This window comes from Myxine glutinosa, unplaced genomic scaffold (genome assembly GCF_964187855.1).
Source record: "Myxine glutinosa unplaced genomic scaffold, kmMyxGlut1.1 SCAFFOLD_2647, whole genome shotgun sequence".
In the NCBI taxonomy this organism is placed as follows: Eukaryota; Metazoa; Chordata; class Myxini; order Myxiniformes; family Myxinidae; genus Myxine; species Myxine glutinosa.
In genome coordinates, this window is record NW_027618741.1 from 36,182 (window position 1) to 62,396 (window position 26,215).

Sequence of the window (26,215 nt, forward strand, 5' to 3'; positions counted from 1 at the left end):
ATAGGCGTCATTAGCATTCATACGTCATTTTGAAAGTCAAGTATTGGGCATGGTGAAGTAAGACAAGAAAAAAAACCACCTTTTAGAGGCCATTTTTCCCCGCAAGCGGGGGTTGGCCTTTTCCGGGAACTGTGTTTGTGGTTGTTTTTCGGTCCCCTTTTTGAAGCAATGTTTTACGACCGGATGCCCTTCCTGACGCCAACCCTTTTTGCCGCCTTTAACGACAAGCAGGGAATTACCAGTGAACCGGTACTCAATTTGCCAACCTCGGAAGGTATGAACAGGCTGAGTCAACCCCCCTGGCGTTAATTCAGCGATCGACCGGGATTGCGAACCCAGGATCCTAGGAATCCTAAGCCGGCACCCTAGCCGCTAGCCCAACACCAGGGACTAAGTAAGACAAGAAAAGGGAACATTTATTGCAAATAAAAAACAGTTGCATGCTCTACTCAAGGGGCAAAGACAAAGAGAGTACTAATGCAGTTGGATTCCTGATAAAACCCAAGTTTGCTGGAAATTGTGGACTGTACCTATGAAAAGTCTACACCCCCTTTCAAAATTTTCACCTTTTGTTACCTTGTAGCCTGGAATTAAATTATTGCATTAAATCAGATTTTTTTTAACACCTTCATTTACACATCGTAACCCACAACCTCCAAGTGAAAAAGAAATTGTACAAATTTCAGAAAATTAATTAAAAATACAACACTAGAATATCTTGGTTGGATAAGTGTCCACCCCCCCCCCCCCCCTTATAATATCAATTATAAATTAGCTCAGGTGTAACCAATCACCTTCAAAATTACACACCAAGTTAATTGGCCTCCACCTGTGTTAAAATGCAGTGATTCTGATTATTTCAGAATAAAATCAGTTGTTCCTGTAGGTTTCCTCTGCTGGGTCATACATTTCACAGCAAAGACTCAACCATGAGCATCAATGAGCTTTCAAAAGATCTCCAGGATAAAGTTGTGGAAAGGCACAGATCAGAGGATGGGGAAAAAAATAATAAAAGGCCTTGAATATCCCTTGGAGCACAGCCAAGACAATCATTAAGAAGTGGAGGGCGTATGGTACCACAAATAACATTCCTATATCAGGCCGTCCCTCCAAACTGGATGACCAAGCAAGGGGGAAACTGATCAGAGAGGCCACCAAGAGGCCAATGGCAACTTTGAAAAAGATACAAGCCTTTATGGCAAAGACTGGTCACTGTGTGCATGTGACAACAACATCCCAAGCACTCCACAAGTCTTGTCTGTATGGTAGGGTGGCAAAAAGGAAGCCATTACTCTGAAAACTCACCTTGAGTCCCGCTTGAGGTATGCAAAAAATTCTGAAGCCATGTGGCAAAAGGTTTTGTGGTCTGAAGAAACCAAGATGGAGCTTTTTGGCCTAAATGCAAAACGTTACATTTGGCACAACCCAACACAGCACATAACCCAAAGAACACCATCCCTACTGTGAATCATGATGGTAGAAGCATCATGTTATGGGGATGTTTCTCATCAGCAGGGACTGTGGCACTTGTCAGGATAGAAGGGAAAATGTATGGAGCAAAATAGAGGAAAATCCTCGAAGAAAACCTGCTGCACTTTGCAAGAACGCTTAAATTGGGATGGAAGTTCACCTTTTAGTATGACAATGACCCGAAGCACACAGCCAAAGCTACACTGGTGTGGATAAGGAACAAAAAGATAAATGTCCTTGAGTGGCCCAGTCAGAGTCCCGACCTAAATCCAATGGAAAATCTGCGGCACGATTTGAATATTGCTGTCCATCAACACTCCCCACACAACTTGAAAGAGCTTGAACAGTTTTGTACAGAATAATGGGAAAATATTGCCCAATGAAGGTGTGCAACGTTGGAAGAACCTAGCCCAACAGACTCACAGCTGTCAAAGTTGCTTCCACCAAGTATTAACTCAGGAGGGTGGACACTTATCTAACTGAGATATCCTAGTTTTGCATTTTTAATTAATTTTTTGAAATTTGTAGAATTTGCTTTTCACTTGAAAATTGTGGGTTACAATGTGTAAATAAAGGTGGAAAAAGTCTGGTTTAATGCATTTTAATTCCAGGATATAAGGCAACAAGATGTGACAATTTTGAAAGGGGGTGTAGATTTTCTTTAGGCACTGAAAGTCACAATTGATGAATAAATGTCATCTGAAAATCAGATGCACCAACAGGTAATATTGACAAAGTAATGGAAAGCTTGAAGGGAAAGCTATTTTAAGGAGCTGTTGAACCGGGGTGGAAGAATCTGGGAGCTGAAGCTATTATGCGATGCCAAGGGGAAAGTGAAATTAGTAGAGATCATGGAGGAGGATGTGTGTACAGGATTAAAGAGGACAAACAAGACAAGAGTGCCAGGCATTAATGACATACGGAGATGCTAATTGCAAACAGAGAAGTTGGTGTCAGTTGGACGAAGAGGCTGTTGAATATACGTATGAGAGAGGGTAATATTCCGGATGATTTGAGGACAGGGTTATCGGTGGAGGAGGAATTGTGCCAACATGGAAGAGGAAGGGTGATGTATAGGACCCGGGGAGGTGCAGAAGTATTACCCTTCTAAGTCGTGTAATGATGGTATTGGAGGAAATTCTGGACGGGAAGATAAGAAAGTCCATGTGTGTTTCGTCTCCTGGAAAGCAAATCCAACGGAAGGAAATCACATTTCCTTTCACAAAGCCCGAAACAAGTGTGTGTCCACCCTCAGGAGAGCCAGGAAACAATATCTCTCCGTTCTCAGGACCGAACTCTCTTATCTGTCTCCCTCTTCCAAATCCTGGTGGCATCTGGTCAAATCTATTCCTGGTGTTTGTTCCCCCTCCATCCTCTCCCTCACCTCAAACGGCTACACGGCTGACTCCGCACGTGAAAAAGCTGAATGCCTCAACTCTGTGTTTGCCTCTAAAAGTTGTGTCCCAAACCAATCCCTCTCTGAACCCACCGTACCCAGTCGTACCCAGCTGCTCCTGGACTCTGTGTCCTTTCCTCCTGACAAGGTGGAAAAGTTTCTGTCAACCCTCGACTCTGATTCTGCAACTGGACCTGACGGCATCAGCCCACGGGTCCTAAGATCCTGTTCTTCCGCTCTTTCACTCCCTCTCTCTGTTCTCTTCACCCTCTCTTTTGCTCAAGGTCATCTGCCATCTGCTTGGAACTCAGCCAACATCACCGCTTTGCACAAAAAAGGTGCAAAAACAGATCCCAGCAACAACAGACCAATCAGCCTTCTCCCAATTATCAGCAAAGTCATGGAATCCATCATTGCTTCAGATATGAAATCTTTCCTCTTCTCCAATGGCTTGATATCTGATCAACAATTTGGTTTCAGACCTGGTCACTCTACTCTGAACATGCTGCTTCTGCTTTCTCAACAATGGATGGAGGTCCTCAATGCCAAACAGGAAATTAGAGCCGTCTCCCTTGACATATCACGTGCCTTTGATACGGTCTGGCACCCCGCTCTGCTCACCAAACTCTCCTCTTTTGGTATCCATGGAAATCTTCACGCATGGCTGGCGGACTTCCTCTCTAGTCGTAGTCAACGTGTGGCCCTGAATGGGTTTCTCTTATCTCCTCTTCCTGTTCAGGCTGGAGTTCCCCAAGGCAGTGTTCTGGGCCCTGTGCTTTTTCTGGTCTTCATCAATGATCTCTCTGACTCTCTTGAAAATCCTCTCTATCTCTTTGCTGATGACTCTACTCTCTGTCGCTCCATTCCTCATCCCTCAGATCGGCAGTCTGCAGCCTCCTCACTCTCTGCAGACCTGGACAAAATCACAGACTGGGAAAACAAGTGGAACATGTCTTTCAATCCTGACAAATCTCACACTCTTACGATGTCTCTCCGAAAAGACCGACTGGACAACCCTCCCATCCACTTTCTGAACAATCCTCTCCAAGAAGTTCTGTCACTCAAGCTTTTGGGTCTCACTATCTGCCATGATCTTTCCTGGGAAAACCACATTTCAAATCTGGCCTCCAAAGCCAGTCGCCGACTGGGCATCCTCCGTCGTGCGAAGTCCTTCCTTGGCACATCTGAGCTCCTCACCACATACAAGGCTTTCATCCGCAGCTCAATGGAATACTGCTCTCCCCTCTGGGCTGGTGCTCCTGCCTCACACCTAGCTCGTCTTCACGCTGTTGAAACCAAAGCGTTCAGAATCATTGGAATCTCCCGCGATGAAGCTAACTCCAAGGGCCTTTCACTCACTCACCGCAGGCAGGTTGGTGGTCTTTCCGTCTTCTACCAACTCCTCTCTGGCCTTGCCCCCCCCAGCTCTCTCTGGGCTCTGTCCCCCAAATATTCCTACAGGTCGCACAAGATCTGCCTGCAACCCTCTTCTGGTTAAACTGCCAAAATCCAGGCTCTCTGCTCACCTTCACCCCTTCATTCCTCTTTTCTCCTGCCTCTGGAACAAACTCCCTCACTCTCTTCAATCCCACTCCACCCTCCAGGTCTTTAAAACAGCTGTTCACCACCATCTCTTATCTTCCCCCATACAAAACCTTGATCTTTTCTACCCCCGCTAATTTCACCCCAAATCCACTTTTTTGAAATACCAACTTCTGTCCTGGAAGTCCTTGGTGTCCTTGTGTTTTATACTTCTCCCTCCTCCCCCCCCCCCCTTCCCACACCTCCTCCCCCCAAGCCCTCTCCCTCCCACACATCTCCCTGCTCTCAAATGTTGTGTTTGTGTGCTTCCCCTTCTCTCCCCATCTTGTCTTCCGCTCCCTCTTTTTATATATTTTGTTTGTCTGGTTGAATTGTTTGTGAAGTAAATGTTAGCTCTTTCACGAGCCTCGATTCAGTATACAAAAAAAGAAGAAAAAAGTGTGTAGAGAGGGAGATAGGCAAAGAAGAACAGGGGTTTAGAAAGGGTGATGATGTTCGTCCTGCGAAGCAAAGATGACCATGTTCATCATCTGGGTTGATTGGTAAGGTTTCGGTTTTCGGTTCTGGTGTCTTGTATAATGCCGGCCGACCATTATGGTCTGGAGATGGTGGCAGAGACAACAGAGACTACAGGTCTGCAAGAACAAGTGGGTCAGGAGGATTGTGGGAGTAAAGAGGGTGGACAGAAGGAGGATGGATGAACTGGGAGAGGAGACTGATGTGCAGATGAGCTTGACGGGGAGATTGGTAAGAAGTTAGCTGAAATGGGCTGGTCACATGGTGCAGATGGGGGAAGAGAGACTGGCAAAGAAAGTGGATAGGTTGAGGGAGCAAGGTTGAAGGCAAAGAGGAAGGCCACGGCTGAGATAGGAAGATTGTGTGAAGAGGAATATCAATAAGCTCTTACACAAGCTTACACGACCACGACACTTACACGAGCCACGAGCTTTTAGCTCTTACACGAGCCTTGATTCTGTATACAAAAAAAGAAAGAAAAAAAAGGTGGGTGTGTTTGGAGAATAGAGAGAGTTGGGTGAGGATAGGGGGGAGTGGAGGAGTATCGTATTCAAGGCAGAGCAGAAGCTTGGTACCATTCGGCCACACTCCTTATAAAGGGAAGAGAGGAAGAATAACATGAAGAAGAAGAAGAAGAAGAGGAAGAAGAAGAATTGTAAGCTCAGTATGGTGATGATGGCCCATGAATGTAATGCACGACCTTTGATATAAACAAAAGTCCAGGTCAAATGTGAACGACCTGCATACTCAAAGGGATCATATTTCAGTCCCAAAAAAAATTCTCCAGAATACTATCATGAGGAAGAAAGAAAACAAAGATATTACCGACATACATTTTGCAGGGAATATCTACTACTTACTACAACTTCTTTATACATAATGTTCATCGGATAATCACAAACAAAACACCAAAAAGAAACCAGACCGACAAAGAACAAAGTTACGTTGTCAGATGTGCCCAAACAGCTCTGTCAGCTGCGGCGGATTTCAGTTTGTCCGTATTCAGCCCAGTGTCCCTGCAGACAATATTAATCAACGTCAGTTTCGGCTGACCAACTCTCCTTTCTGATGGCTTCCAAAGTCGGACACCATTTGCTGCTTCTTCTTCGTGCCGGAGGAGATGACCCACCAATCTCAAAAGCCTCTTCCTCACAACATCAGAAATTTTTGGCAAATTACCAAATAGTTCAATGTTTGTGACGTGGTCTTGCCAACGGATGTTGAGTGTTTGTCGGAGGAGCCAGAGGATCTGGCGCTGGAACAACGTAAGCAAAGGTTGGAAATAATGTTAAGAGGATTTCTGACATTCTTCCAGCGTCAACAACTTGGGATAAAAGCGACGTCTGTTTGCCAACATCGGTCACGTGGAAAGTTTGCTAAAGGTTGTGTCAACGTTGTGCCAAACGCAGTACGTTGACGTCGGAGCAACGCTGTGTTACATTTGGGCAACGGCCATCCAGCCAACGTTGTAGCAACATTGGGCCAATGGAAAAAAACTAAGTTGGGCCAATGGCCTTGCAAACGTCGGCCCAACGTTAAACCATCACCAGTGTAATCAAGACTCAAATAAAAAAATACATGGATATAGGAAATGGAAATTGCACGAATAATTAAACAGACAATTGTTAGTCAATTACCAAGGACAATGTTGTCTTGCAAATGGAAATCAATAACACTGACAAAACTAGCCCGGCACTCAGAAGAGCGCATACCACCACCAGGTATGTTTTAGGATCTGGATTCGATTTAGGAGATTTAGGATCAACACCAGGCTGAACAGTTTACGTTTTGTATCCCACTGATAGGCCGGATCTGGATTCGGACCTGAACCAAAACCTAATTGTCTTCTTCGTGTCACCAAACCAACTCATCCACCAAGTTTTGTCATAATCCGTCAACAAATTTGAGATATCGTGGTATATATTGTTATGTCGGTAGGGGTAGTGATATGTAGAGCCAGATAGATCTGTGTAGGTAGGTATTCGTCTGTCGCGGTAAGGAATCTGACTTGTAATATGTTCCATGTGTAGGCGTTTTGTCGGTAAGGAGTATACTTGTGAACCTGCCAGGAGGTTCATGTGTTAAGTAGAATTAGGGATTAAAGAGTAGCGCCCTTGTATGTCTCACCTGGTCAGCCAAACCTTTGTCTCTTTTGGCACTGCACACCACTTAGACCCGTAGGTAGGACCTTTAGTACAACACTAAATAACGCCCTCCCCTGACATGACTTAGGAAGGAAACCAGGCCAGGACGCTGCCGCATGGCCGCCGCCATTTACACCTCCGACAGGCCTCTCCACCTCGAGTGCCACGTGCTATGACAACACCACAGGCCTGCGATTCGGTGGAGGCCACTGATTGGGTGGCGCGCGCCAAGGCTGACGTCACTGCCGCAGAGTGATACGAGGTGCGGCAGGACTTTCGTGGAGAGTTGCGCAGCAGTCGGTTCAGAGCAGTTGCTTCTGGCAGTGGGTCTTGCGCTGAGTGAGTCTTGAGAGAGTTGCTTCTGGCAGTGAGTCTTGAGACGCAGTTGAGTAAGTGAGTTGGCAAGCAGAGGAGTTGGCCAGCAGTGGAGTTCGGACAGGGAGAGAATTGTGAGCGTTGCTTCGTTGGCTTGAACTTGGCTCGAAGCGGCACTTGGCGTGCAGTGGAGCTCGCTGGCCTGCGTTGGACGCATGGTGCCTGGTGCACGGACCTCGTGGGCGGCGAGAGGATCGGAGCTTGGAACGGGGCCTCCCTCGTGTGCAAACGATCGGAGCGTGGAGCGGGGCTTGGTGGCGCGTGAGCTGGGCCGTGTTACACGCAAGACTACAGACAGATAAGACTGCACACTACATTACCTTTCCCAATTACACGACGAACGTGTTCTTTTATTAATTCCAATCCTCATCTTGTTTCTGAAGTCGGTGTGTGGGATCCCAATTTAGTTACCTTATTTTATTATCGGCGCGTTGGTTGGAAAGGACGACTATGCAATACTTCAAAATGATCCAGCAAAATCAAATCAGAATGGGCCAGGTCCAGGCTGTATGTGGGAAGACACATTGTATCCTTCAGAAATCTCACATCAGTTGTTTGGGCAATGTGAGATGAAGCTTGATGTAACGCCCCAGCCAGACAAACCTGCTTTCCTGATGATGGAGGGAGGGTGTGCGTGTGTTTGTGGTTAAACCCCATGCCATTTGTAACATGCTGATTATATCGATATTGATCTTGCACGCTCGAGGAGGTGGTAGCACCAGGCACCATAGAGGCAAGTCATGGGTACCATGAGACAGATGCATTTTGTCTCTTAAGGGCAATGCATTCTGAAATGCCATTCTGCCACTGCAGGTAAAATTTTAGTCCACACATATATATATATATAAGTATGTATTTGATCATGATCACGCTGGTCTTCTATCCATAAAGCAACCAAGAAAAGGTACACAAGGTAAGCCATTCACTGTTTCATGCAGGAGGATTAATTATATAAAGATCCTAGCCACCTGGGGATAATAATTCAGTGAGAGCTGATTGGTTTTAAATTTATTTAAAAAAAAATTTTTTTTTTTTTTTTTTTTTTTAATAATCGGCGCGTATTTTCCTGTCCTTGCTTTTTCCTTTAATAAACCCTTATATTATTTTCTGTACATACACCTGAATGCAGTTTCCGTGTGGTTGATTTTAACAGGTAAGGCTGCAGGGGTCTCGCGCCCCCCTCCATCCCGCGCGCTTTGGTGTAGCTGTTGGTTTTTGGAACCTGCCATTGAGTTTTTGCCTCGTAGTGGGATTGAACCCTCGCGACATTTGGTGTCAGGCAGTAGGGATTCGAACCTGGCGGATAATTTTTTTTGTCCGGAGGTAGCGAGTTGACGCCGACTGGGTGAAAAATCCCGCCCAGCATTTGGAACCGAAATTTGTATCGTATCGAGGCGGAGAAATTTGTATAGTCGATTGGACATACAGAGCGCGATATCGCGTCTTCGAAAAATTTAAATTCTGTTTTGGAATAAATACGCGCGCGGGAAACGACCTTCCTCAAAGCGGATGTCGGAGGTCGATGAAATGGAGGTGTGTAGCGAGGCTTCTGTCAGCTTAGGGAGTGAGTCGGAAGTAGAGAGGGTAGAGGGTAGTGTCGGAACTTTCCCCGCCACAGGGACGGCCTCCAGAGACGACCAGGCCTTAATGAAATTTATGAGGGATTTAATAAACGGTAACAGTGAGCGAACCAGTAAGGAATTGAAGGACGAAATGCGGGAAATGAAAAGTGTATTGGAAAATAACATGAAAGAAATGAAGGATGGGTTGGAAAATAAAATGGGAGAAATGAAAAACAAAATGGAGTCCCAGGGGAATGAATGTAGGGAAGGAATGAAGGGAATGAGTGATCGATTGGAGGGACAAATTGAAGGAATGGGCATTAAAATTGATGAATGTACGACTAAATTGAGGGAAGGACGAACGAATGGTGCCGTTGGGGCACAGGAGAAGCCAAGAGTGGCAGAATTTGAATCGGAACGGGGGGAAGCCAAATTGGGAATGGGAGAGAGTGCGGCCCATGCAGATGTGCACGAGGCTCAGGAACAGGGAATGGCAATTGTGGAATACGTACAGGTGAGTGTGGAGTGCGCACAGGTAGATGGGGAGACTGCATGTGCAAATTGTAACAGGGAATGTTTTCCACCTGCTGGCCTGGTTGTGTATCGGGACCAGGTGGATGCCACAACACCTCAACCGGGGGATGAATTTGGAATGGTGCAGCACCAGGGCGGTGGTGCAGAGCAAGAGGGGGTAGAGTTATTGGGGGTCCGTGTAATGGAGCCGGACCGGGTATTTATTGGGGATATTGGGGAAGACCTGTCGGAGCCGGAATTGATGGAGGATGATGATGAGGATGATGTGATTCAGCGGCTGGGGACCTGGGAAAGTCCCATGGAGGTAGGGGTTGACCAGGCCCAAAGGAGCCTGAGTGATGAGGTGAGTTGGTCCGAGGAGGTGGTTGAGGTGACCAAGGGGACCCTCACCACGAACACAAATTGGGTGCAAGAGGCTCCAAAATTGGACAACCAGTTGGGGGAAGTGTGTTGGCTGCGGGTTGGATTTGGACCTTGGGGAGTCGGGAGATAGAGTCTCTGGAGTTTTGGTCCCCGTAGGGAATTTGGACCAGCTGCAGGGAGGGGCAGAACAACCTGTGATGGAGGTTGTTACTTGCAGCTGCGGTGATTGGACACCTGGGGCAAAAATTGGTAAAAGAAAATCTAAAATAAAATTAAAATGGGAATTTGATGTGGAGCAGCCTTGGTTGGAGTTGGTCCCCAGGCTGCGGGATTTGGACATGGGGAGGTCATTGGTAATGGCCTCGGGCAAAATTTGCCCCTTTCAAAATATGGGGATGCCAGCCAGCTGGGGGGCTGTGCTAGCGAGATTTGGACGTGGGGTCCAGCCATGGGTGGCATTGTACGACTTGGGCCCCACGGGGGGTCTGGTGGAGTGTGGCGTCCCTTGTCCGTCGGGGCGCCATCCGGGCTGGTGGCTCGGGCCGGCAGGGTCACCGGACCCTGGTGGGGGTTAAGACTTCCAGGGGGTCCGAGGTGGTTTCTCAAGCCTGGGATGGCATTTATTGAGGACCACTAGGGGGAGGTGCTGTGGGTCGCGCTTTGGTGGTGGCACTGCGGACGGCCAACTTGGGCCTGATGTAGTGACCACCCGGGCATGCGGCCTGACACCCTCTCCCTGAGAGTTTGGGACAGCCAGCATGTGGAGACCTGACATGCTGTGTTGGTCTATGGACGCGGGTCAAACCGAATGGACAGGAATGAGACAGCCTGCCGGACAACCATTGGGGCATCTGTGGAACGTGATGGTGTGAGAGTGACCTTCCACAGATGTTCCGTTATGATTTATGGACTCTCGGTTTGGGAAGAGAGCCATGGGGTTGGTGAATTTGGAATGTGTAACAAGCCGAGCATATGGGCCATGCTCGGCTAGCATGTGTATGGCAAAGCATCTTTCTTTGGTGAGTTAGTGAAATGTGAAAAATGTTTGGCATGGGTAATCAGTGGGTTAGATGCAAATTTAAGGGTGAATTTTGTGAAGAGAAATGGTGGACACTGTACAGTGACGCCATTATTGATCCAGGTGTGTTTGACCAAAGTGTTGGAGGCTGTGATAAAATTGACAGGGTAGCATGACACAGCTTTCAACTGGTTGTGGGGGCGACTGTGCTGATATTTGGGACGCGGAGTCATGGGGATGGAGTTGTGTAGTTGAGGGTCAACGTGGTGCTGTGCGTGTCCAAGGTGTGTGGACCATGTCTTCTGGGTGGGTCTCCTGGTGGAGCATGGCTTTTGACTGGACCTTGGTGTGGTCAAGTGTGGGTGAGCACTGGGGGGACTGCAGTTCTGTGGTCGGACTGGGGGATGATGTGGAGGTGCAGGGGACGTGGCTGTAGGGATGCCACGCACTGCGACCGTGCCCCCAGGACCGAGGTTGTGCGTGCGGTAGTGTGTTTTTGGCAGCAAGTGCTCACCACATTGGCCAGCTGGGGCTGGTGCAGCTGTGTTCCTCGCAGGGGGGCCGAAGGATTGATGGTGGGTCGCACCCTTATGGACACTCATGGGCCATGTTGGCGTTTTGACTGCTCACCTTGTCCCGATGACCCTTGCACAGTAGAGGTGCAGAGCTGTCGTGGCCACTGGTAGTTGTGTAGTGATTATCACCGTTGGATGCGGATCCACATACCTGCCAGTGTAGTGGGGACAAAAGAGAAATTTGGAATAATTTGATTGGCCCAATGGTAAATTTTGGGATTGTGAAGGATGGATTGCACTTTGGACCTGACCAACCATAGTTGCCGGTATATCAAGGTAGCGGTAAGGCCCTGATGGTTACTGTCCCAGGCTTCAGGACTTGCTTGTTAAATTGGGGACATGTACTTTGGAGTTGGGAGGCGGGTGAGAGTGATGACATGGTCGGTGAGGGGGATTGGAATGTTGCGGGTGGCGTTTGTGTTAGTGTTGTGGTTATGTGTTTTGATGTGGTCGTGAGAGTGGAAACTGAGGATGAGTGATGATTATTGGAGACAATGAGTGGTGATTATTGTGCTTTTGGAAATGTGTAATGGCAAATATGAATAGGGGATTTCACATGAGGCAGGCCATGGCAAAAACTTTTGAAACATCTTTTGTACCATCTATGGAATTGTGCTGAAATGTGTGAGAATTGAATGGCAGCGGGGAAGGAAATGTGTTTTGGGATTTTGTGGGTGGGGAAGGTGTGTGTGTCCGAAGGTATGGATCAAGCTCTGAGGGGCGATGCCTGCGGCCCCCCTCTGCGGCAATTACCCCTGGCAGCCGGTGGTATCTGGAAATTGGAGCTCGTCGGTGGAGGGTCTGGTTGGGCGCCGAGGGGTAACGGAGATCCCCGGTGACCCGTGTAGCTGCGCGGAAGCAGGAGGCCACGGTGGAGCCTGGTGTGTGGAGACCCTCACCGGCGAGGGAACGGCGGAAAGGGGCTGTTCGGCTGTCACGGGGCCAAGAGGTAAAGGGGGGGGGGGGCAATGAACTTGTAAGTCGGTTGACTTGTTTTTGGGACTGCGGGCACCACAACCTGAGGCACCCCCACCATCTTTTTGTGCGGTACCTCCCTGCTGCCTAGTTGAGGAATGCACACATGTATATGACATCAATGCCATGGTCCTGCGCGGGGGTGAAGTAAGTGCTTTGTTGATTTTTGAAATGCAGTAATGAGTGGTGGAATGAGAATAAGTGGTTAAGGGGTTTGTGTTGAATGAATGGGGGCGAAATCCACCGAGCCATGTCACTCACCTGTAACATCTGGACAGGGCCCGTGGAAATTTAGGGGCGCATTGGGGATGGCCCCGCAGGTAAGGTTGTGTCTTGTGGCATCCACCGGGGGACGCGGTCTGTAGACCGGGGTTGTACAAATGTTCACAGAGTTTTGAATTTCTGAGTAAGGTTAAGGTTTGTGGTTAAGTTAGTTTTGGTGTGTTGTTTGTTTCCTCCCTCCGCAGGAACAAAGAAGGAAATGTACATATTTGCTTGCATGATTGTTGAGGGGTTTAGCATGTTAAGCAGTATAGGTAGGAAGTCCGACTCACTTCCCACAGCCCTCCTGATTTATTTCATAGATTAATTAAGTGCGTGACAGTAAGTGTTAAGACTGGGATGTTAGCGCCTGCAGTGAACCTTGCAGGAGCTACGGTTCCAGGGGGGGTTGGGGGGGGGGGTGGGGCTGTGTTATGTCGGTAGGGGTAGTGATATGTAGAGCCAGATAGATCTGTGTAGGTAGGTATTTGTCTGTCACGGTAAGGAATCTGACTTGTAATAAGTTCCATGTGTAGGCGTTTTATCGGTAAGGAGTATACTTGTGAACCTACCAGGAGGTTCGTGTGTTAAGTAGAGTTAGAGATTAAAGAGTAGCGCCCTTGTATGTCTCCCCTGGTCAGCCAAACCTTTGTCTCTTTTGGCACTGCACACCACTTAGACACATAGGTAGGACCTTTAGTACAACACTAAATAACGCCCTCCCCTGACATGACTTAGGAAGGAAACCAGGCCAGGACACCGCTGCATGGCCGCCGCCATTTACACCTCCGACAGGCCTCTCCACCTCGAGTGCCACGTGCTATGACGACACCACAGGCCTGCGATTCGGTGGAGGCCACTGATTGGGTGGCGCGCCAAGGCTGACATCAGCGCCGCGGAGTGATACGAGGGGCGGCAGGACTTTCGTGGAGAGAGAGTTGCGCGGCAGTCGGTTCAGAGCAGTTGCTTCTGGCAATGGGTCTTGCGCCGAGTGAGTCTTGAGAGAGTTGCTTCTGGCAGTGAGTCTTGAGACGCAGTAGTGAGTGAGTGAGTTGGCAAGCAGAGGAGTTGGCCAGCAGTGGAGTTCGGACAGGGAGAGAATTGTGAGCGTTGCTTCGTTGGCTTGAACTTAGCTCGAAGCGGCACTTGGCGTGCAGTGGAGCTCGCTGGCCTGCCTTGGACGCATGGTGCCTGGTGCACGGACCTCATGGGCGGCGAGAGGATCGGAGCTTGGAACGGGGCCTACCTCGTGTGCAAACGATCGGAGAGTGGAGCGGGGCCGGGTGGCGCGCGAGTGGGGCCGTGTTACACGCAAGACTACAGACAGATAAGACTGCACACTACATTACCTTTCCAAATTACACGACGAACGTGTTATTTTATTAATTCCATTCCTCGTCTTGTTTCTGAAGTCGGTGTGTGGGATCCCAATTTAGTTACCTTATTTTATTATCGGCGCATATTTTCCTGTCCTTGCTTTTTCCTTTAATAAACCCTTATATTATTTTCTGTCCACAGGGCCAGACTATTTTGCGCCCTAGGCAAGGCCAGCTACTTGCATGCCCTCCCCCCTCCCCCCCAAATTTTTTTTTGCCAACTTCGATTATTAAAAAGATGTTTTGTAGAAAAAAAAGAAAAAAAAAAAGCAGAAAACTTGAAACTGCTAAATTTATTTTAAATTGCAAGAATAAGTACCGTAAGATGCCAACAGCACCAATATTAAAGGCGCAATATCCAATAATATGGCAGTGCCCCTGTTACCCCCACGCTTTGGGGCAAATGGGCTTTCACTTAAAAAAAATATGACACTACATGTGGTTTGCAATGCAAAATAAAGAAAGTGGTCCCTTTATGAGTGTGTGAATGGAAATTACAGATAAACAAAACAGTTTTTGGTTTGAGAAATAAGTTTTAGATATGCAAAATCAAAATTTTAAATAATCAGTCTTTGATTATCTTTCGCAAATACAAAATAAAATATTTTGGCACACAAATCATTTTGAACTAAAGGGCACTCGGTATAATGCATACCTCAGCCATTGGCTGAGCATACCTCAGCCATAATGCATACCTCAGCCATGCAATTCAAACATTCAAACCTTTTACTTCACACACCTTTAAGTATATATACCATTTAAGGATACTTGGCGTAACCAACCCGTCATGTCACCACAATATTTCGCTTACAGTCAGACAGAGAAACAAACAAAAAAACAGACAAACAGAGTTAAAAATGTCTCATAAAAGTTTCAATTTCAGACACATCAACATCTCACTTTGCGTGCCTTTTCCTTTGCAAATTTTGTCACAAATTCAACCAGATCAAGTGCTGATGCCTGGGCATGTTCAATTGATATAGTTGCCAAGCCAACTCGTCTCTTTTCCAACATTGTAGAGCGTATGTAAGTTTTTATAACCTTGAGCTTTGAGAAACTACGTTCACCACTTGCCACTGATACTGGAAGTGTGAGAAGGATCCTTAAAGCAACGGAAACATTAGGCACATTATCCAGGAGTTTTTGTTGTAGTATGAATTGAAGTACTTATTGTGGCAGCATAGACTTTGGAAGTCTTCGAGCTATTGCTACAAGTTCAGTAATGCGCCCCTCTGGTGTCTGTGCCCGAGGCGGCTGCCTAGTTGGCCTAATGGTATCGCCGGCCATGTCTGTACATACACCTGAACGCAGTTTCCGTGTGGTTGATTTTAACAGGTAAGGCTGCAGGGGTCTCACGCCCCCCTCCATCCCGCGTGCTTTGGTGTAGCTGTTGGTTTTTGGAATCCGCCATTGAGTTTTCACCTCGGGGGCTAAGGCCTTCGCGATCGGCATCCGTGACCGCCTGATATTAATCAAAGGCGGTCGCGCGACAATATCGTTTATAGCTCTATCACTCAATGTTGAAGAATCACTTTAAAAATTCTGGTAGCCGGATCCGAATCTTCTGTAAATTATAATCATTTTGTCCTCGTCACATTCCCAACCTCTCCGCCAAATTTAGTCCAAGTCCGTGCACAACGTTTTGTGATATCCTGTTCACAGACAGACAGAGAAACGAACAGGGGAGAAAACATAACCTCCGTCCACCATAGGTGCCAGAGGTAATAATTTTGTTGGTGAGAAAATATTTTCTTAAATGAATAAAAGTTTCCTTGGAATGAGAAAACCGCAAGAAAATTCTTCTTGCCACAAAATATTTTCTTACAAAAGTCTTTTTGGTGGTGACTACACTCAGTACAAAGTGGAAAATATAACCAATTGATAACAGCCATGCTCAGTTTATTATTTATTGTTCAATGCCTCCTGGTGGAATGATGCAGGATTGCCTAGATGGGCGATTCAATCCGGTGTAAAATGTAAATACAATTAATGTTTGAACCCACAACATCCACCTTCTCATTACCCACCTCCCCCACCCCACTCCCCCAACCATCCACCCCACTCCCTTCCCCACTCTCATATGTGATGCTCAGATATGCAGTTCATTTATGACGAGAGAAATTAAGGTATTCAGTTCAGAACCAAAATCTCTCTTATAATGAAATGGTTCTAAACAGGGCCATAAAGTTATTACCTATCCATGAGGCCAGAAAGGGGAGGGGCAGCGGGAGTCAACACTGACATGACTTAGGCAGACATGACATGACTATGTACCTTTATTAGCCCCCGTTGGACTGACTTAGTGCGAAATGGGAGCTTATGGATTTGGTCTCATCCGTCCGTACGTCCGTCTGCAACCATATATCGATCGGAGAGGTATGGACCGATTTTGTTCATACTTGGCACAAAGACAATACATGACGGTATACATATGTACATCATTTTGTTTTACGATGTGATCAAAGGTGGCTGACTGGTGGCCATTTTACATGTAAGAAACCTGATGTTGACCATGTCCTCAACCATTTCTCAGACATGCATTTGACGATGTTGTTCAAACTTTGCACACAGACAATGAATGATGGCTTACATATGCACGCCATTTCTTTTCGAGAACAGATCCAAGATGGCCGACTGGTGGCCATATTGTTACTTAAACATGTCCCCAATCATTTATTGAACATGCATGGTCTAATTTTGATCAAACTTGGCACAAGCAGAGTACATGATGACATACGCGTGCGCGCAGCACCTCGCTTTATTTTGCGATCTGATCAAAGATGGCCGACTGGAAAACTGGCGGCCATTTTGTTGTAAAAAACCCGATATTGAACACATCCTCAACCATTTCTCGGACATGCATTTGCCGATGTTGTTCAAACTTTGCACACAGACAATGAATGATGGCTTACATATGCACGCCATTTCTTTTCGAGAACAGATCCAAGATGGCCGACTGGTGGCCATATTGTTACTTAAACATGTCCCCAATCATTTATTGAACATGCATGGTCTAATTTTGATCATACTTGGTGCAAGCAGAGTACATCATGGCATACACGTGCGCCTCACTGTATTTTGCGATCTGATCAAAGATGGCCGACGGGAAGACTGGCGGCCATTTTTGTTGTAAAAAACCCAATATTGAACACCTCCTCAACCATTTCTCAGAAATGCATTTACAGATCTTGTTCAATCTTGGCACAAGATAACGAATGATGGCTTCCATATGCATGTCATTTCTTTTTCGGGATCCAATATGGCCGACTGGTGGCCATTTTATTACTTAAACGTGTCCCCATCCATTTCTCGGACATGGATGGACCAATTTTCTTCAAACTTGGCACAAAGACAATACATAGGCAGAAGATTTTGTTTTGTCATCCAACCAAAGATGGCCAGATGACAGCCTTTAACTCTGTACAGAAAAATTACTGAAACCATGGCGGGAAAAATGCCATTTTATGTCTTTTTATTCGAGGTGATTTTACTCGTATTTATATAAATCTATTCCATTAACTCAATCAACTTACTTGCTAAACCTGTATTAATATATGAAGAACTAAGAACTTTTAATTATCAGCAGCGACACAACTCTAGGGTCATAAGCTTGTGTGATAACTCAGATGTAATGTATTTCCCTCAAGCTGTCCAATTTAGATTCAATTCCCGACAACTGTCAACCTGGTGCTTCGCAGGCAGGAAGCTGCAATATTTGATCACACCATCCTTTTAGGTGACATCAAGCTGGCTGTCACGTCTGAAAAAAAATTTCACTTGTATTAGGGGTCACATATTGTTTGACTATTTTTGGGTAGATATGTCCATTCCTCATAGATTGGAGATTAAATTATGGCCCAAACTTTGAAATTTTGCATGCAATAATTTTGGCCAAAAACTTAGGGGTAGGGGGAATACATTTGTGATTTACATAGTCAGCTTTCAAGAAAACGTGCATGGTATGCATCAATAAAAAGGTCTTGGCCTAAGGTACAATTTGGTAGCAAAATTATTTTGACTAGCGTGGATCGGCTCGATATGCTCGCCTCACCACACGTCACTACAGAGGCACGGGTTTGTTTTAACTGAGGCTAATGGTCTAACTGAACTTGAGTTGCTGTGTTGTCATGATTTACACCAATCATAATACAAACATTTCTTTTGTACAAATTTATTTGTAATATTGGTGATATTATTTATTTGTAATCAAAAAAGGTCCAAGTAAGTGGTCAAGGGTCCAAGCTGGTCTAACACGTCTAAAGCTTATTATGGGTCTTTGGGGGTCTTAAGGGTATTCGTGGTCTTTAATGGTCTTTGTGTCTTTTAGGTATTTGGGGTCCTTAGGGTCTTTTGGGTCCTCTGGATCCTTTGGGTTTTTGGGGTCTTTTGGGTATTTGGGGTCTTTTGCATCTTTAGGTTCCTTTTGATCTTTGGGGTCTATTTTGGGGGCTTTAAGGGTTTTCTGGGTCTTTGAGTGTCTTCGGGGTCTTTTGTGTCTTCGGGGTCTTTTGTGTCTTCGGGGTATGTTGGGTCTTCGGGGTATGTTGGGTCTTCGGGGTATGTCGGGTCTTCGGATTATTTTGGGTCCTCTGTGTCTTTAAGGGTCTTTTGGGTCTTTAGGAGTCTTGGTTCCGATGTTGAAACAGTACGTAATAGATATGTAGTCACACAGCCTCACCACCTCACGGCTTCACGGACCATGTTTTTTGGTTATATATATATATGTATTTGAAGAAGACGTTTTGGTTACAAATATACATACATACATACATAACCATATATGTTTGCTCCATTGTAATAAGATTACATCATTGATGATGTCACAAGATGTTAAAAGGCCACCGATTTGGAAGGGCAATGAAAATCAATGTATCTCGTCAATAGATTGCCCCATTTCAAACAAACCAATACAGTTAGAATATCAGAGATACTATTTATATAAGAAGGCTTATAGACAAAGTTTTAACATCAAGAAAGTTTACAAAAGGTACATAGTTGTTATGTAAACCCCTTTCAGCTGAAAGGGAAAATTTGGATAAATGATCGAAATTGTGAAATAACCAGAACCAAAGATAGCCTCCATTTCTTTTCATTTTATGGAATGGTGTTGGCTTCGCGGTTAGGGTGCCGGCTTGGGATCTTAGGATCCTGGGTTCGAATCCCGGTCGATCGCTAAATTAACACCAGGGGGGTTGACTCAGCCTGTCATCCTTCCGAGGTCGGCAAATTGAGTACCAGCTTGCTGGGATGAATGATCCCGGTGTGTACCCCGGTTTAGAATAGGTACACCGTATCCCTGCGCATCGTAAGAGGCGACCAAGGGTTGGCGTCAGGAAGGGCATCCGGCCATAAAAATATTGCCTCAAACAGGGAACCATGATTGTCATGGGGCCCGCAAGGCTAACCCCCGCTCTAGCGGGGAAAATGGCCTTAAAACGATCATTCATATTCATATTCATTTATGGAGAAACAGCATAGATTCTAACTTTATCCAGATTCATAATGTATTCAATCCCAATTATAATCAGGATCACCCGGAACCTTATCCGGATCACGACAACATTTAACAGTTGCCACTCAGCAAGGGGAACGCCTTTTGCATCTGCAGGCATTTGCCATTTTCAGGAAGTGTTGATTAATTTGGGTTTTGGGGGCTTTGTCATTCTGTTTGCAATTAGGTGGCCATTTTCTACTTTCCTTCCGAATTTGATTGGATCTGGTACGGCTGGTTGAGACTGGGATGCTCGCTTGCAAATGGCTAGCTGGTGTACGGATCGCAGTAGGTGAAGATGGAATGCATCCTCTTGTGCTGGCAGAGAACGAATATCCGCTTTCCTTGTCATGAAGAGGTGGCAACGGAGTTTATTTTAATTCCAAGAAGAAAAAAAAATTGCGATACAGTCCAAAGTTCATTTAATTGAAGCATGTGTGATACATGGTAAATGGCCATGATTACGATACCTGTATCATTGGCTACAATGACCACTCTGTTGCATTTATCTTCTCTTGAAAATGTTGAATAAATGCCATCATATCAACTACCATGGCTTTCTTTTCTTATGAAGAAGGAAGTTGATCCAGCTCCTCCCGGTGATAGCCCATTGTACTCGTCAAAGCCATAACATAATCTGCCTTGTTGACTTTTCTCATCCCGTATCCAGACGGGTGTCCTTCATCTGGGTTAAACAGTGGTTTAGGGCACTTTGCCCGTTCATGGGAAAAAGCTTCCGTTTTCCCTGAGTTATTCAGGTTTTGTGAAAAGCACAGACTTCTTATCACAGCACTTTCTTGGATTTGTAGTCGTTTAGTCTTCTGTATGGGTGTTTGTTTTTTCCCCTTTACAACGAATGTTTTCAGGCGTATAGGTTCCACTTTGTGGCTGTTTTCATCTTGTGCTATCGTAAGAGCATTCAGTCCCCTCTCTTTTTGCCTCCATTCAGTTGTTGAATGAAGCCAATTGGCCTGTTGAAATGTTTGTGAGGTCTGTACTATTATATCTGAAGGGGTTGATCATCTCCTCTGTGGCTAGATGTTTCATTTTCTCTTCTCAACCTCTCTCCTCCTCCAGAAAAGCAATCTCTTTTCATATTTGGCATCCTTTTAACCTGTTCTGATAATGATGTCGTGTCCGGGAGTGCCTTCAGGTACTTGTGAATTGAGCTGGCTGTTGTGATATGCCTGTGAAGAGCTTCGTTTTCACATCCATATTGTATGTCTGCTCCAGTGCCATATCTGTCCATAGCACGTTGTGCTTTCCATCCTTCTGCTTAACAAAGTTACCCTTCCTAAACTCGGCTTCAATTGCAGGTGGTAGGTTTTTCATAGCATCCAAGTAATGTGGAAGACATGACACATATTTTGTATGTCCAGCAGTCTCTATATATTGCAGCATCTCTTCAATTGATGCGAAATAAAGGTCACAGATGCCAGACCTCTCCGTGTGGATGTTCCTCTTCAGGATGCTCATTAAATCTATATACATCAACCAAAGTTGATTCGTTGGAGATCGACATCTACCATATAAAACACAATGTGTGTGTGTGTGGTGTGTGTGTGTGTGTGTGTGTGTGTGTGTGTGTGTGTGTGTGTGTGTGTGTGTGTGTGTGTGTGTGTGTGTGTGTGTGTGTCCCTTCATAAGGGTAGGTTTTAAAGGCTTTGAGTAGTGCTTTAGGAGGGATTTGAGTGGGGGGGTTTAATGAGCAATGTTCAAACACGACTGTGTATCCACCAGTTAAAAGACCTAAAAGACTGAGGACCCAAAATACCCCAAGGACCCAGAGGACCCAATGGACCCCAAACACCCAAAATATCCTGTAGACTGTTAAAGACCCAAAATACCCTGAAGACCCAAAATATCCCAAAGACCCAAATGACTGAAAAGACCCTGAAGAACCAATGGACCCCAAAGACCCCAAAGACCCCAAGGATTCAAAAGATCCCAAGGATCCAAAAGATTGAAACAACCCTGCGGACCCAAATGACAAAGAGGACCCAAAAGACCACACAGACTCAGAAGACACCCAAGGACTCTGAAGATCAAAACTACCACAAAATACCCCAAAGACCCAAATGACCGAAAAGACCCTGAAGACCCAATGGACCCCAAATATCCAAAATACCCCAAAGACCCAAAAGACCATGAAGACCATGAAGACCCAAAACACCCGCCAAAGACTCCAAAAACCCCGAAGACCCAAAAGACCCAAAATACCCAAAAGACTGAAAAGACCCTGAAAGTGAATGGATCCCAAAGACCCAAAAGAGCCGAAGACCCAAAAGAGCCCAAGGAGCCAAAAGACCCAAACAACCCTGAAGACCTAAATGACCCAGAAGGCCCTAAAGTTGGAGAGATCAAAAGACCCCAAGTACTGAGAAGAATCCGAAGGACTCTGAAGATCCAAAATACCCTGAAGACCCAAAGACCCAAAATACCCTGAACACCCAAAAGACCCTGAAAACCTAAAGTCTACCCTCAGGAGAGCCAGGAAACAATATCTCTCTATTCTCAAGACTGAACTCTCAAACCTGTCTCCCTCCTCCAAATCCTGGTGGTGTCTGGTCGAATCTGTTTCTGGTGTTTGTTCACCCTCCATCCCCTCCCTTACCTCCCTGACCTCAAATGGCTACACAGTTAACACCGCACGTGACAAAGCCAAATGCCTCAACTCTGTGTTTGCCTCAAAATATTGTGTCCCAAACCCATCTCCCGATGTACCCACCTTACCCAGTCGTACTCAGCTGCTCCTGGACTCTGTGTCCTTCTCTCCTGACAAGGTGGAGACGTTTCTGTCAAACCTCAACTCTGATTCTGCAACTGGACCAGACAGCATCAGCTCACGGGTCCTAAACGCCTGGTCTGCCACTCTTTCACACCCTCTCTCTGTTCTCTTCACCCTCTCTTTTGCCCAAGTTCATCTGCATCAGCCTGGAAATCAGCCAACATTACCGCTTTACACAAAAAAATGTGCAAAAACACATCCTTGCAACTACAGACCAATCAGCCTGCTCCCAATCATCAGCAAAGTCATGGAATCCATAATTGCTTCGGATGTCAAATCCTTCCTCTTCTCCAATGGCTTGATCTCAGATCATCAATTTGGATTCACACCAGGTCATTCTACTTTGGACATAATGCTTATGCTGTCTCAACAATGGATAGAGGTCCTCAATGCCAAACAGGAAATCAGAGCTGTCTTCCTTCACATATCACGTGCCTTCAATATGGTCTGGCACCCCGCCCTGCTCACCAAACTCGCCTCTTCTTATGGTATCCATGGAAACCTCCACGCATGGCTTGCAGACCTCCTCACCGGTCGCCATCAACGTGTGGCCCTGGATGGATTTCTCTCATCTCCCCTTCCTGTTCAGGCTGGAGTTCCCCAAGGCAGTGTTCTGGGCCCTGTGCTTTTTCTGGTCTTCATCAATGATCTCTCTGACTCTCTTGAAAATCCTCTCTATCCCATTGCTGATGACTACACTCTCTACCGCTCCATACCTCATCCCTCAGATCGGCAGGCAGCAGTCTCCTCACTCTCTGCAGACCTGGATAAAATCACAGACTGGTCAAACAAGTGGAACATGTCTTTCAATCATGACAAATCTCACTCTCACTATGCCTCTTAGAAAAGACCATCTGGAAAACCCTCCCATCTTCTTTCTCAACAATCCTCTCAAAGAAGTTCTGTCACTCAAGCTTTTCAGTCCCTACTATCTGCAATGATCTTTTCTGGGAAAACCACATTTCCAAGCTGGCCTCCAAAGTCAGTCACCGACTGGGCATCCTCTGTCGTGCGAAGTCCTTCCTTGGCACACCTGAGCTCCTCAACCACATACAAAGCTTTCATCTGCAGCTTGATGGAGTACAGCTATCCCCTCTGGGCTGGTACTCCTGCCTCACACTTAGCTCGGCTTCACGCTGTTGAAACCAAAGCTTTCAGAATCATTGGAATCTCCCACGATGAAGCTGATTCTGAGGGCCTTTCACTCTCTCACCACAAACAGGTTGGTGGTCTTTTTGTCTTATACCGACTCCTCTCCGGCCTAGCTCCCCCAGCTCTGTCTGTGCTCTGTCCACCAAATATTCCTGCAAGACGCACAAGATCTGCCAGCAACCCTCTTCTGGTGAAATTGCCAAAATCAAGACTCTCTGCTCACCTTCACTCTTTCATTCCTCTTTTTTCCCACCTCTAGAACAAACTCCCACACTCTCCAATCCCACTCCTCCCTCACGGTCTTCAAAACAGCTGTTTACCACCATCTATTTATCTTCCCCCATCCAAAACCTTGATGTTTTCTAGTCCCATTAATACACCCCAAATCCACCTTTTTTCAAATTTCGTTTTTCTTTCCTGTAAGTCTTAATAGTGTCCATTTGTTTTATACCGTGTACCCAGCCCTCTCCCTTTCACAGATCTCCCGATGTCCCTGTTCTCTACTGTTGATGTGCTTCCCTCTCTCTCCCCCTCTTGTCTCGCACTCCCTTTATTATATGTTCCATGTGTTAGCTCTTACACGAGCCTCGACTTAGTATACAAAGAACAAAAAAGCTTATTGGTTTGTCTAAAATGAGGCAATTTATTGATGAGATAGATTGATTTTCACTTACGTACTTCCCATCCAAATTGGTGACCCTTTGACCTCTGTTGACATCAACAATGGATGCAAAATAATTTTACTACCGAATTGTAGCTTGGGCTAAGGCCTTTCTACTGATACCTAATACATATGCTTTCGTGAAAGGTGATCCGAGGTAAATCTCAAATGTATTTCCCATACAACAACAACAACAACATGCATTTTAAGGCCATTTTCCCTGCTAGAGCGAGGGTTAGCCTTGCGGGCCCCATGACAATCTTCTCCATTTTGCCCTATTTTCTGCATCTCCCGTTGTTAACCCCCTTGCCCGCATTTCTTCTTCCACCATCTTTAGCCAAGTCTTTCTCGGTCTTCCCTGTCCTCTACTTCCTTCTACATTCATTCCCATCACTCTTCTCAACCAGTCACTTTCATCCTTCCTCAACACATGACCAAACCATCGCAACCTGTTCCTCTTCACGGCATCCATCACAGGCTCTATTCCCATCATCTTTCGCAATTCATCATTTGACTTCCTCTCTCTCAACGATACTCCACACATCGACCGAACCATTCGCATTTCCACCCTTTCCAGCCTTCGTTGCTGCTCTACGTTCATTACCCATGTCTCGCTCCCATAAATCATAACACTTCTCACACATGCAGCATACACCTTTCCCTTCAGCTTCAACGACACTCCCCTCCTCGTCAGCACGCCACTCAGTTCCCGAAACTTCTTCCATGCACATCTCACTTTGCACATGCACATTTCCATCACATGCACATGCACTTCTTCCATGCACATTCTCATGCACATCATGCACATCTTTCCATCATGCACATTTCCCATAAACCTAATTTCTTGGCCAAAATTGTTGCATGCAAAAATTCAAGGTTTGGGCTATAAAAATTTGAGTTTGCAAGAGCTTTCACCGAGCACACAACATAGAATCTATGAGCAATGAATACATCTCCCAAAAAATCATTCAAACAAAGTATAGCATCCATCCCCATTTCCAACCCTTATTTTGCACGATAGCTCACTCTGGTTCCCTACGATTGTGGTGACAAATACCCAATGGTATCTTTAAAAAGGAATACGAGTTTGTTGTTATAAAACCATGTTGTAAATGTTGTTTGCTGTTGTTAAAAAAAAAAACCCATCCCCTCGCCCCACCCCGCCAAAGAGTTATGGAGCAACTGAAACGACTACATATATCCATATTAATTGGCCCAAATAATTTCTCTTACAAAAGGATACCATTGCATATTTACACCCCCAAGGTCAGACCTATATGATGCAGACGTCACTTCTGGCAATCCACATGGATAGTTATCACACTATTTTTCATGTGGAATGCCATCAATGAACAATAGGGTTATTTAGAAGAAGAAAAAGACAATCAGCTAACCAAGCACAATGTACAGGGCACCTTCGTAGTCCAGCAACACACAAGGAGCGTCCACGACATTTCTCTGAATATGCACATTCATTCGACACTCACCGCACTGCCTTGTCCGATGTCGAATCCTTCGCACGTACAAATGTGGAAACACTCCTCTTTGCCTCGTCCGCATGTTGAAGCCTTCGTACCAGCCATCTGAGCCTCGAGAAACCACATACACAGGATCGTCTGCATCCAGTGAAAGTTCATCTATGTGTCGTGGTTGGAATCTGCATGAAGCACCGTGCAGACATTGTAATTCACAAACTTTCCTTCACTTGGACTTTATTTCCTTCTTCATTCAGCAAACACTCTCTGCACGTGGTACAGCAGTTTCAGCATTCGACAATGTTCCCCATATTGTTAATTGCTCGAGATAAAACTTACCCACTTATGAGTGAGAAAGATACCTCACTAGCCTGTACAGATGTTACTAGTAAAGGCAAGCGTGTATTTTGTCTATTTCACGACGGTGATAAGCCTCTAAAAAGTCATTCTTCTTCTTCTTTCATATGCAATATATGGCTGCAAGTAGCATCAGTGGCTGAGGGCAAGGCTGTGCCGCAACAATGCCCTCTATACGTTAATT

General features: G+C 45.8%; 1 protein-coding gene across 1 annotated transcript in view; it reads right to left on the reverse strand.

The window, feature by feature from the left end:
- LOC137438329 (C-Jun-amino-terminal kinase-interacting protein 1) overlaps positions 1-25,856 on the reverse strand; it is a gene marked incomplete at its 5' end in the record, with an annotated part of 43,716 nt that extends 17,860 nt beyond the window's left edge. Inside the window, 1 exon segment of the mRNA XM_078769473.1 lies at positions 25,687-25,856. Within this exon segment, the coding sequence (XP_078625599.1) occupies positions 25,687-25,856 (170 nt within the window).
- Positions 25,857-26,215: the final 359 nt, after the last annotated feature.